The 14,360-nt window shown below is 36.9% G+C and overlaps 1 protein-coding gene across 3 annotated transcripts in view; it reads left to right on the top strand.

Annotated features, from left to right (window-relative positions):
• BRD10 (bromodomain containing 10) overlaps window positions 1-14,360 on the top strand; it is a 98,501-nt gene that overhangs the window by 76,111 nt on the left and 8,030 nt on the right. For all 3 annotated transcript variants that reach the window (XM_081802961.1, XM_081802962.1, XM_081802960.1), the window contains one exon: window positions 705-820. In XM_081802961.1, coding sequence (XP_081659087.1) covers window positions 705-820 — 116 coding nt within the window. The remainder of the gene's footprint in view (window positions 1-704; window positions 821-14,360) is intronic.

Raw genomic sequence — 14,360 nt, 5'->3', positions numbered from 1 at the left:
AACTGCTTGAGTAATGTATGCTCTCATGCTCACACAACCCCTTCTTTCCTCCCCTCTTCCTTACCTTCCTCCCTCCTCTTCCCTCCCTCCCTCCCCCCCTCTAGATACAGATCTATGAATGAAATACTTAGTATAATACTTAGCAAATAGAGAGAGGGGGTATCAGTAATTATTAACACTTACTGTAGCTATAGCATTATATTATTGAAAATTATGACCATTTATCTGCTTGTTTGTGCTGGAAACATTTTTAAGTACAATAATTGTAAAATTTCCTAAGGAAGTTTGTTAAGACTGCTTTTGGATATAACAATCCTTTTTTTCTCTTTTTCTCCACTCTTTGGGATGATTACAAAAACTTTACAGAAGTGAGCCATATCAGTTACATATTTAGTGAATTTATATATATGTTTGTATTTTTACATGTATTTATTAAAATATTTATAATTGACCCAATTAAAAACTTTAAAAATTTTTGTCTCCTTATTTGATTAAATAGGTTTTAGATTTCTCCTATAGAATTGCAAATCTTTAAAATATTACAAATAAGATTTATTACAGGATATTTTTCCCCTTTACAGCCTTCTAAAGAAGACATAGTCATTTGATGGGTATTGGCATTTCATCTTGTGTTTACTCAGAAAATAAGGCTTGACATTCACTTTTAGATTAAATCTAAAGGAACTTGAACATTGTGTTTTTAGGGCAAATGGTATCATCGGAGGCAAGCTGTAAAAGAATTGCATGGAACGTTGATACGCCTTTTAAATGAATTGCTGCCATGGGAACCAAAGTTGATGAAAGCTTTTCAAAGAAACCGGTAATTTGAACTTTATAATCTGTTTTACCTATTTTAGGGCTCTTAATTTATAATTATGGAAAGATATCCTGGAATCATTTTGTAATTTTCCCTTGATTTATAATTCAGGAGATATTTTTGAGTCCCTACTGTGTTCAAGGCACTTTCTAAGCCCTGAAAAAGTAGGGTTGATTAAATAAAACCCTATTTGTGGCTTATATTCCTTTTCTTTTTTCCTATTGTGGTAAAATGGACAAACAAAATTTGCCCTCTTAACCAGTTTTAAGTGTATAGTTCATTGGTATTAAATACATTCATAATGATTGTTATTACCCCATCTATCTCCTGAACTCTTCATCTTGTAAAACTAAAACTCTTTATCTATTAAATAACTCCCCATTCTCCTTCTTCCCAGCCCCTGGCCATAACCATTCTACTTTCTGTCTATATGATTTTACTACTCTTACGTACCTTGTATAATATACAATATTTATGGTTTTGTGACTGCCTTATTTCACTTAGCATATTTTAAGGGTTCATCCATATTGTAACATATGTCAGAATTTCCTTCCTTTTCAAGGCTCTTTGGTATTTCATTGTATGCATATACCACATTTTGCTTATTCATTCATCTGCCAGTGGACACATGGATGGTTTTCGTGTTTTAGCTATTACGAATAATGTTGCTGTGAACATGGGTGTGCAGATATCTCTTCAGGACTGCTTTCAGTTCTTTTGGTTTATACTTTGAAGTGGAATTTCTGGATCATATGGTAATTCTATTTTTAATTTTTTAAAGAACCACCATAGTCTTTTCCACAGTGTCTGTACAATTTTCCATTCCCACCAACAGGATCCCAATTTCTCCACCTCCTCACCAACATTTGTTATTTTGTTTTTTTTATAGTAGCCATCCTAATGAATACTAGGTGGTATATTGTTGTACTTTTGATTTGTATTTGCCTAATGATAAATGATATTGTGTATCTTCTCATATGTTTATTGGTTATTTATATATCTTTGGAGAAATGACTATTCAAGTTTTTTGCCCATTTTTGAATCAGTTTGTTGATTTTTTTGTTGATTTTTAGGAGTTCTCTGTATATTTTGGCTACTCCAATCCCTTATTTGCAAATATTTTCTTCCATTCTATGTGTTACCTTTCTGTTTTGTTGATAGTGCCCTTGATGAACAATTTTTAAAATTTTCCATGAAGTCCAGTTTCTTTATTTTTTATTGTTGCTTATGCCTTTAGTGTCGTCCCAAGAAATCATTAGTAAGTTTAGTAGTAAGTTTTGAAACCAAGAAGTGTGAACATTCCAGCTTTGTTTTTATTTTTCAAGATCATTTTAGCTACTTGAGGTCCCTTGAGATGCCATATGAGTTTTAGGATAGGTTTTTCTATTCCATAACAAATATCATTAGGATTTTGATAGAGATTGCAGTGAATCTGTAGAGCACTTTGGGTAGTATTGACATCCTCGAAATATTAAGTCTTCCAATCCATGAATATGGGATGTGTTTTCATTTATTTAGTCATCTTTAATTACTCTCCAGTGTTTTGTAGTTTTCACTGTACAAGTCCTTCACATCCTTGATTAATTCCAAAGTATTCTATTCTTTTTGATGCTTTAAAAACGGAATTGTTTCAAGTTGCTTTTCAGATTGATTGTTGTCACTATAGAAATGCAACTGATTCTTGTGTGTTGCCTTTGTATCCTGCTACTTGCTGAACTCATTTATTCTAACAATTTTTTGTGTGGAATCTTTAAGGTTTTCTACATACAAGATCATGTCATCTGTAAAAAGAGATTATTTTTCTCTTTCCAGTTTGGATGCCTTTTCTTTTTTCTTGCCTAATGCTTGGTCTAGAACTTTCAGTATAATGTTGAATAGAAGTAGCAAAAGTGAGCATCCTTGCCTTGTTCCCAAACTTAGAAGGAAAAGGTTTCAGTCTTTCACCATTGAGTGTGATGTTCACTATGGGTTTTTCTTGTGTGGCTTTCTTATGTTGAGATAGTTTCCTTCTATTCCTAGTTTGTTGAGTATTTTTATCATGAAAGGATGTGGAATTTTGTCATGCTTTTTCTGCAGTTGAGATAATCATGTGGTTTCTTCACTTTATTATGTTAATGTAGTATATGACATTAATCAATTTTCATATGTTGGACTATCCTTTATTCCAGGTATAAATCTCATTTGGTCATGGTGTATAATCCTTTCAGTATGCTGCAGAATTTGATTTGCTTATATTTTGTTGACCCACTCTGGCATCTTGCCATGCTCCCCCAGATCAGTATCTCTTATCTTATGGGAAGATGGCAGAGTGGGTAGACCCTAAGCTCACACTGTCCCATGTTTACAACTAGATATCATCCACATCCAAGTCAATAAACCAGAGAGCAGTCTGAAGACTGGCAGAACAAACTCTACAGTTAAATATAGAGAAGAAGCTGCATCTGAAAGGTTAGGAAGGTCAGAAAGGCAGAGGGAGGCTGCCCGCAGGAGGGAGGGAGCTGTGCATGCGGAGAGGACAGAGAAACAGGCACTTGTACCAAGGAACTCATATGGGAAAGGCTAATCCCCATAATGTTTGGCTTTAAAAACCAGAGGGGCTGAATTCTATGAGTTTGTAAAACCAGTGGAAATTGGAGCTTGTAGCTTTAAAAGTCTGCCGATTCAGCACTGGGTGAGCCAGGGGGGAAAGTGATAGCTGGGTTGCTGCCCTTAAAGAGACAGCAGCCTATGCGGAGAGGCAACATAAAATAGGCAGTTTACACAACACCATAGGCAAACAGGAGACAGATTTGTTCATACTGATTTCAGAGCATGTTGGTGGACTTCTCTGAAAATGAGGGAACTGGCAGGCACCATTTTCCTCCCCCAAGCCCCAGCATAACCATAAACTCCCTGTGGGAGAAGAGGCTGCACAGATATTTGTAGCCTGGACCCAGGGCTCAGGGCAAATTTTGTTAAAGCTGCCTATGTGCCCCTCCCAGATTCTGGGTGTATACCTGATGGGGTTTTGGAATATAGGTGAGATTCAGTGGGGTGGAGTCCGGAGCCAAGGACCAAGAAAGAATTCTTGAGACGTCTTTGGTGCAAAATGGTGGTTTATTAAAGCACAGGGACAGGACCTATGGGCAGAAAGAGCTGCTGCCCCGGGGTTGTGAGGGGTGGCTGATTATATACTATGGGGTTGGGGGAGGTAAGGAAAAAGGGAGGTTTCAAAAGGATTTTCATATGTTAAAGAAGACTCAACAGGATACCAGAGGCCTTGCCATTGTCAAGTTAAAGTTTTTCCCTCTAGCAAGGCATTAACATGAAAATAGTTGGAAACTTCCTGGAGAAACATTATACTCTGCCTGCTTCAAGTATCTGTCAATGGGCTGCAGATTATAAGGACATTTAATTGTATCTACATTTCCTTCTGGAAGCTAGGTTATTGATAGAAATGAGTTCTTGTAGATTGCTAAGACATTTGTAAACTGAGGGAGACTCCGCTCTTGAAGGATTGTGATCTCTATAGGTTAACTGTTTTTCCTTTCCTTAGCTTTAGGGCAGCCAGGAGTACCTGAGGAATGATACATATATCCCATGGGTGTTGGGGGTCGTGGGGTGTCAGTTTCTGCTTTGTCCTTAGCTTGCCTTCTGTTCCCTCATCATACCTGCTGCTGCGGGCCATGCCCAGCCATTGTCATACACTCTCCCAACAGCTTCACATCCCCAGCAGCCATAGCACTTTGGGAGCTCTGGCATAAGACTAGTGGCCCAAGGCAATTTAGCTAACACCAATAACCCGTTCCCAAGTTCCCTGGTAGGCATGTGCCCCTCAGAACTTGTCTGCCTGAGTCTCACTAACACCATAGAGTAAACACATCCCACAACAGGTAGAGGGTCAGTGCAAATGACTGCACTGAAAGGAAAAGTGACTCAGACACAACAGCAGGATGTAAGCAACACACATAGGATACTCTCCTAAAGTGCCAGGTTCTGGTAAACAGGGGACACTGCACTACAGGGGACTCTAGGACCTCCTCTTCATGAAGTCACTTTTTTCTTTTTTTTTTTTTTTTTTAAAGATTTTATTTATTTATTCATGAGAGACAGAGAGAGAGAGAGGCAGAGGGAGAAGCAGGCTCCCAAGGAGCAGGGAGCCCGATGTGGGGCTCGATCCCAGGACCCTGGGATCATGACCTGAGCCGAAGGCAGACGCTTAACCATCTGAGCCACCCAGGCGCCCATGAAGTCACTTTTTTCAAGAGCAGATGACATAGCTGACTTTCTTAACAGAGAGAAACAGACACAGAGAGCCAGGCAAAATGAGACAAATTTATCCCAGATGAAAGAACAGGACAAGGCCACAGCCAGAGATTTAAGCCAAACAAATATAAGGAACATGCCTGATATCTCGAGAATTTAAAGCAGTGATCATAAGGATGCTTGCTAGAATTGAGAAAAGAGTGGAAGACATGAGTGAGACCCTTAACACAGAGTTAAGGAATAACATAGAGGGGCAACTGACTGGCTCAGTTAGTAGAGCATGAGACTCTTGATCTTGGGCATTTGAGCACCACATTGGGTATACAGATTAATTAAAAATAAAATCTTAAAAGGAATAACATAGCATAGATAAAGGGCTCAGTAAACAAAATGAGAAATACACTTGATGGAATGTAGCAGGATGAAAGAAGCAGAGGAATAAATTAGTGACCTTGAAGACAGAGCAATGGAAAGCAATCAAGCTGAACAAAAGAAAGAAAAAAGAATTACACAAAACAAGAATAGACTTAGGGAACTCAGTGACTCCATCAAACATACTAACATTTGTATTATAGGAGTCCCAGAAGAAGAGAGAGAAAAGGGGACAGAAAATTTATTTGAAGAAATAATAGCTGACTTCCCCAACCTGGGGAAGGAAACAGATAACCAGATCCAGGAAGCACAAAGAACTCCCATCAAAATCAACAAAAGCAGAACCACATTAAGACATATTGTAATTAAATTGGCAAAATACAGTAATAAAGAAAAAAATCTTTAGGACTCATACAAGAATTCAGTAAAGTGGCAGGATATAAAGTCAATGCACAAAAATCAGTTGCATTTCTATACAACAACAACAAGACAGAAGAAAAATTAAGGAGTCGATCCCAATTACATTTGCACCCAAAACCATAAGATACCTAGGAATAAATCTAACCAAAGAGGCAAAGGATCTGTACTCCAAAAACTATAAAATACTCATGAAAGAAATTGAGGAAGACACAAAGAGATGGAAAAACGTTCCATGCTCATGGATTGGAAGAACAAATATTGTGAAAATGTCTATGCTACCTAGAGCAATCTACACATTTAATGCAATCCCTATAAAAATACCATCCACTTTTTTCAAAGAAATGGAACAAATAATCCTAAAATTTGTATGGAACCAGAAAAGGCCCCGACTAGCCAGAGGAATGTTGAAAAAGAAAAGCAAAGCTGGTGGCATCACAGTCCCAGACTTCAAGCTCTATTGCAAAGCTGTTATCATCAAGACAGGTTGGTACTGGCACAAAAACAGACACATTGATGGAACAGAATAGAGAGCCTAGAAATGGACCCTCAACTCTATGGTCAACTAATCTTTGACAAAGCAGGAAAGAATGTCCAATGGAAAAAAGACAGTCTCTTCAACAAATGGTGTTAGGAAAATTGGATAGCCACATGCAGAAGAATGAAACTGGACCATTTCCTTACACCACACACAAAAATAGACTCCAAATGGATGAAAGACCTAAATGTGAGACAGGAATTCATCAAAATCCTAAAGGAGAACACAGACAGCTACCTCTTCGACCTCAGCCACAGCGACTTCTTCCTAGACACATCACCAAAGGCAAGGGAAGCAAGGGCAGAAATGAACTATTGGGACCTCATCAAGATAAAAAGCTTTTGGAGAGCAAAAGAAACAGTCAACAAAACCAAAAGACAGCTGACAGAATGGGAAAAGATATTTGCAAATGTCTTATCAGATAAAGGACTAGAATCCAAAATCTATAAAGAACTTATGAAACTCAACACCCAAGGAACACATAACCCAGTCAAGAAATGGGCAGAAGACATGAACAGACATTTTTCCAAAGAAGACATTCAAATGGCCAACAGACATGAAAAAGTGCTCAACATCACTAGGCATCAGGAAAATACAAATCAAAACCACAATGAGATACCACCTCACACCAGTCAGAATGGCTAAAATTAACAAGTCCATAAACGACAGATGTTGGCAGGGATACGGAGAAAGGGGAATCCTCTTGCACTGTTGGTGGGAAGACAAGCTGGTGCAGCTACTCTGGAAAACAGTGGGAGGTTCCTCAAAAAGTTGAAAATAGAGCTACCCTACGACCCAGCAATTGCACTACTGGGTATTTACTCCAAAGATACAGTAATCCGAAGGGGCATGTGCACCCCAATGTTTATAGCAGCAATGTCCACAATAGCCAAACTGTGGAAAGAGCTCAGACGTCCATTGACAGATGGATAAACAAGATGTGGTATTTATATACAATGGAATATTATGCAGCCACCAAAAAAATGAAATCTTGCCTTTTGCAAAGACGTGGATGGAACTAGAGGGTATTCTAAGCGAAATAAGCCAGTCAGAGAAAGGCAATTATCATATGATCTCACTTATATGTGGAATTTGAGAAACAAGGCAGAGGATCATAGGGGAAGAAAGGAAAAAATAAAACAAGAAGAAACCAGAGAGGGAGACAAACCATAAGAGACTCTCAATCTCAGGAAACAGACTGAGGATTACTGTAGTGGAGGGGGGTGGGAGGGATGGGGTGGCTGGGTGATGGACATTGGGGAGGTTATGTGTTGTAGGAAGCACTGTGTATTGTGTAAGACTGATGAATCACAGACCTGTACCCCTCAAACAAATAATACATCATATGTTAATAATAAAAATAATAATCAAAAAACAAGTTTAAAAATTTTAAAATAATATAAAAGCTAAGGCTAGGAGGAGATTTTTCAGCAGAAACTTTGCAAGCTACAGGGGAGCGGCATGATATATTCAAAGTGATAAATGGGAATAATCTGCAGCCAAGAATACTCTATCCAGCAAGGCTATCATTCAGAGTAGAAGGAGAGATAAAAAGTTGCCCAGACAAAAACTGAATGAGTTATTGACCACTAAATCAGCCCTGCAAGAAATATTAAAGGGGACTCTTTGAGTGGAAAGGAGAGACCAAAAGTGGCAGTATAAAGGAATGAAAACACAAAAGCAGTAAAAGTGAGTATCTCTGTAAAAAAAAATCAGTCAAGAAAAACACAAAAGAAAGAATATAAAATACAATAACAGAGGGGAAACGAATGGGTTCAAACTTAAATGACCGTCAACTTAGTATAGACTGCTATATGCATAAGAGATTATATACAACCCTAATGGTAAACATATATAAAAAGCCACTAATAAACATGCAAAGAATAAAGAGAAAGAAATCCAAATATAGCACTAAAGAAAATCAGCAAAACATGAAAGACAAAAAAAAAAATCAGAAAAAATCTTCAGAAACAACTACAAAACAAGTAATTAAATAACAATAAATACATACTATCAGTAATTACTTTGAATGTAAATGGATTGAATGCTCCAGTCAAAAGACAGAGAGTGACAGAATGGATAAAAAAACAAGATCCATCTATATGCTGCCTACAAGAGACTCATTTCAAACCAGAAGACACCTGCAGACTGAAAGTGAGGAGATGAAGAAACATCTGTCATTCAAATCAATCTCAAAAGAAAGCCGGAGTGGTAATATATTGCACAAGCTAGGCTTTAAAACAAAGACTGTAAAAAATAAATAAATATAAATAAATAAAACAGACTGTAAAGAGACAAAGGAGGACACTATATGATGATAAAGGGAACGATCCAACAAGAAGATACAACTGTAAATATTTAGGCACCCATCATCGAAGCACCCAAATACGTAAAACAGTTAGTAACATAAAGGATTAATTGATAATATGGTAATAGTAGGGGCCTTTAACACCCCACTTACATCAATAGACAGATCATCTAAACAGAAAATCAACAAGGAAACAGTGGTTTTGAAACACACACTGGACCAGATGGTATTTAACAGATATATTCAGAACATTCCATCCTAAAACAGCAGAATATACATTCTTTTCAAATGCATATGGAATGTTCTCCAGAATAGATCACGTATTAGCCCACAAAACAAACCTGAACAAACTCAAGAAGATCAAAATCCTACCATGTGTCTTTTCTGAACACAATGCTGTGAAAGTGGCAACCGTAAGAGAAAATCCTGAAAGACCAGTAATACGTAGAGGTTGAATAACATGCTACTAAACAATGAATGGGTCGACAAGGAAATCAAAGAAGAAATAAAAAAGTACATGGAAACAAATGAAAATGAAAACACAGCAGTCCAAACCTCTGGGATGCAGCAAAACCAGTTCTAAGAGGGAAGTTTATAGCAATATCGGCCTACCTCAGGAAGCAAGAAAAATCTCAAATAAACAACCTAACTTTACATCTAAGAAAGCAAGATTAAGAACAACAGTCAAAACCTAAAACCAGCAGAAGGAAGGATAGAATAAAGATTAGAACAGAAACAAATGATATAGAAACTAAAAAAAACAATAGAACAGATCAGCTGGTTCTTTGATCAAAAATCAATAAAATTGGTAAACATTTAGGCAGACTTATCAAGAAAAAGAAAGAACTCAAACAAAATCACAAATGAGAGAGGAGAAATAACAACCAATACCACAGATGTACACAGTTAGAATATTACGAAAAACTATATGCCAACAAATTGGACAACCTAGAAGAAATGGATAAACTCCTAGAAACCTATAAGCTACCAAAACTGAAACAGGAGGAAGTAGAAAATTTGAACAGGCTCATAACCAGCAGGAATTAAATGAGTAACCAAAAAATTCCCAACAAACAAAATTCCAGGACAAAATGTCTTCACAGGCGAATTAGACCAAATATTTAAAGAAGAGTTAATACCTATTCTACTTAAACTATTCCAAGACATAGAAAAGGAAGGAAAACTTCCAAATTCATTTTATGAGGCCAGCATTACCCTGATACTGAAACCACATAAAGATACCACTAAAAAAAGAGAACTACAGGCCAATATCCCTGATGAAAATAGATACAAAAATCCTGAACAAATAATAGCAAACCAAATTCAATAATACATCTAAAAAAATCATTCACCACGGATCAAGTGGAATGTATTCCTGGTTGCAGTGGTGGTTCAATATTTGCAAATCAATCACATCAGTAAGAGAAAGAGTAAGAACCATGTGATCTTTTCAATAGATGCAAAAAAGCATTTGACAAAGTACAACACCCATTCATGATAAAAACCTTCAACAAAGTAGGTTTAGAGGGAACGTACCTCAACATAATAAAGGCCATACATTAAAAACCCACAGCTGACATCATCCATTATTTTTTTTAAACATCATCCTTAATGGGGAAAAACTGAGAGCTTTTCCCCTAAGGTCAGGAACAAGGGAAGGATGTCCCCTCTCACTACTTCTATTAAACATAGTACTGAAAGTCCTAGCCACAAAAGTCAGAAAACAAAAAAATAAAAGGCATCCAAATCAGCAAGGAAGAAGTAAAACTTTCACTATTTGCAGATGACATAATACTCTATATAGAAATCCAGAAAGATTCCACCAAAAGATTGCTAGACCTGATCCACAAATTTAGTAAAATCACAGGATACAAAATCAATGTACAGAAATCTGTTGCATTTCTATACACCAATAATGAAGCAGCCGAAAGGGAAATTAAAGAATCAATCCCATTTCTATTTGCACCCAAAATAAGATACCTAGGAATAAGCCTAACCAAAGAGATAAAAGACCTGAACTGTGAAATCCATAAAACAGTGGTGAAAGAAATTGAAGAAGACACAAAGAAATGGAAAGACATTCCATGCTCAAGAATTGGGAGAACAAATATTGTTAAAATGTCTGTACCACCCAAATTGGCAATCTACACATTTAATGCAATCCCTATCAAAATATCAACGGCATTTTTTTATAGACAGAACAGACAATCCTAAAAAAAAGATCCTAAATAGCCAAAGCAATTTTGAAAAAGGAAAGCAAAGCTGGGGGAGGCATCCCAATTTCAGATTTCAAGTTATATTACAGAGCTGTAGTAATCAAAACAATATTTATTGTACTGGCACAAAAAGAGACACGTAGATCAATGGAACAGATTAGAAAACCCAGAAATAAACACACAATTATATGGTCAGTTAATCTTCAACAAAGCAGGAAAGAATATCCAATGGGAAAAGGACTGTCTTCAATAAATGGTGTTGGGAAAACTAAACAGAAACATTCAAAAGAAAGAAACTGGACCCCTTTCTTACACCATACACAAAATTAAATTCAAAATGGATTAAAGACCTAAATATGAGACCTGAAACCATAAAAATTCTAGAAGAGGACACAGGCAGTAACTTCTTTGACATTGGCCATAGAAACATCTTTCTGGATAGGTCTCCTGAGCCAAGGAAAACAAAAGCAAAAATAAACTATTGGGGCTACATCAAAATAAAAAGCTTCTGCAAAGGGAAGGAAACAATCAACAAAACTAAAAGGCAGCCTTCAGAATGGCAGAAAATATCAGCAAATGACATATCAGATAAAGGGATAGTATCCAAAATATATAAAGAGCTTACACAACCAACACCCCAAAAACAAATAATCCAGTTAAAAAATAGGCAGAAGACATGAACAGACATTTCTCCAAAGAAGACATCCAGATGGCAAATAGACACATGAAAAGATGCTCATCATCACTTACCAGAGAATTGGAAATCAAAACTACAGTGAGATATCACCTCACACCTGTCAGAATGGCTAAAATCAACAACATAAGAAAAACAGATGTTGGCTAGGATGTAAAGAAAGGGGAACCCTCTTACAGTGTTGGTGGGAATGCATACTGCTGCAGATACTGTGGAATACACTATGGAGGCTCCTCAAAAAATTAAAAATAAAACTACCTTATGACCCAGCAATGTCACTACTGGATATTTACCCAAAGAATACAAGAACACTAATTCAAAGGTATACATGCACCCCTATGTTACAACATAGTGAATAGTGAAGATATGGAAGCTTTCCAGGTGTCCATTGATTGATGAATGGATAAAGTGGCATGCAAGCACGTGCACCCACACGCGCACACACACACACACACACACACACGAATATTATTCAGCCATAAAGAATGAAATCTTGTCATTTGCAATGACATGAATGGAGCTAGAGAGTATAATGCTAATCGAAATAAGTCTATCAGAAAAAGACAAATACCATATGATTTCACTCATATGTGGAATTTAAGAAACAAATCAAGCAAAGGGGAAAAAAGAGAGAAACCAAGAAACAGACTCTTAAGTATAGAGAACAAACTGATGGTTATCAGAAAGGAGGAGGGTGGGGGATGGGTTAAATATGTGATGGCGATTAAGGAGTGAACTTCTGGTGATAAGCATCAGGGTGATGTATTGAATTGTTGAATCACTTCAAAATAATGTAACACCATGTTAACCAACAGGAATTAAAATATAAACCAAAAAAATGAAAAAGAAAAATAGAAAGATACTCATCTATAGTTTTCTTGTAGTGTCCTTGTCGGGCTTTGGCTTTAGCGTCATGCTAACCTCAAAGAAAAAATTAGGAAATGTGTGGGGCACCTGGGTGGCTCAGTCGTTAAGCGTCTGCCTTCAGTTCAGGTGGTCATGATCCCCGGGTCCTGGGATCAAGCCCCGCATCAGGCTCCCTGCTCCACGGGAAGCCTGCTTCTCCCTCTCCCACTCCCCCTGCTTGTGTTCCCTCTCTCGCTGTCTCTCTCTCTGTCAAATAAAATCTTAAAAAAAAAAAAAAAATTAGAAAGTGTGTCTTTCTTTTCGGTTTTTTTGGGAAAAGTTTGAAAAGGAATGGTATTAGTTCTTTAAATGTTTGGTAGAATTCACCAATGAATCCATCAGATCCAGGGCTGTTCTTTGTTGAGAGATTTTTTAATCATTGATTCATTCTCCTTTAATAGTTACAGGTGTATTCAGATTTTCTGTTTCTTTGTGACTTAATCCTGGTAGCTTTTTGTTTTGAGGAATTTGTCTATATCATTTAGGCTATCCAATTTGGTGGCATACAGTTTTCATAGTACTCTTATAAATCTTTTTATTTTTATAGAATTAGTCATAATGGCTTCACTTTCATCTTTGATTTTCCTACTTTGAGTCTTTTTTTTCCTAAGTTCATCTAGCTAACGGTTTGTTAATTCCTCCTTTCAAAGAAGGAACTTTTGATTTCATTGATTTCCTCTCTTGTTCTATTCTCTATTTTGTTGAACTCTGATCTAATCTTTATTATTTCCTTCCATTAGCTTTAGGTTTAATTTGTTATTTTTATTCTAATTCCTGAAGTTACAAAGTTAGGTTATTAATTTGAGATCTCTCTTGTTTTTTAGTGTAAGCATTTATTTGTAGCTCTAAATTTCTCTCTTAGCAGTGTTTTCACTGGGTCCTATTGTTTTGGTAGGTCATGTTTTCATATCCATTTATCTATAAGTATTTTCTAATTTTTCTTTTAATTTCTTCTTTGATCTGTTGGTTGTTTAAGAGTGTGTTGTTTAATTTCCACAAATTTGTGAATTTTTCAGTTTTCCTTCTGTTGCTGATTTCTGACTTCATCTGTGGCTTGCATTCTTGGAAGAAACGGATGAACTCAAAATGTCAGTTAGTGATAAGTGCTATGAAGAAAAATAAAGTAGGGTAAGGAGAATAGGAAATGCCTGGTTTGGATGGGATGATGATTGCTCTCTTACTAGGGTGTCAGGGAAAGCTCCCCTGATAAGTTGATATTCAAGCAGAGACCTGAAACAAAGAAGGGAGAGAGCCATGTGGATATCTGAAGGAAAAGAAGATGTGGAAGCCCTAAGATTGGCATCATGTTTGGCACTTAGAGGAAATGCAAAGAGACAAATGTAACCAGAGCTGAGTGAGTGAGGAGAAAGTGCCAAGAGTCAAGAATCAGAGAAGTATAACTTGGGAATCATAGCCAGGTCATGTATGTTTTAAGGACTTTTGTTTTTACTCTAAGATGAGATAAACATTGAAGGATTTTAAGCACAGAAGGGACATGATCTGGCTTATCTTTTAAAGCACTCACATTGCCTGTGGTGTTGAGATTAGTGTAGTGGGACAACAGGGAAATCAGTTACAAAAAGCAATAATCCATCTTTTTTTTTTTTTCTTAACATATATTGTATTATTTGTTTCAGAGGTACAGATCTGAAGGGGGGGAAATCGGAGGGGTAGACGAACCATGAGAGACGATGGACTCTGAAAAACAAACTGAGGGTTCTAGAGGGGAGGGGGGTGGGAGGATGGGTTAGCCTGGTGATGGGTATTGAGGAGGGCACATTCTGCATGGAGCACTGGGTGTTATGCACAAACAATGAATCATGGAACACTACATCTAAAACTAATGA

The sequence above is a fragment of the Leptonychotes weddellii genome, chromosome 14 (assembly GCF_054177405.1).
Source record: "Leptonychotes weddellii isolate Sample4059 chromosome 14, ASM5417740v2, whole genome shotgun sequence".
NCBI classification, from domain to species: domain Eukaryota; kingdom Metazoa; phylum Chordata; class Mammalia; order Carnivora; family Phocidae; genus Leptonychotes; species Leptonychotes weddellii.
The sequence above is the reverse complement of the archived record's forward strand: the minus strand, read 5'-3'. Positions and strand labels throughout refer to the sequence as shown.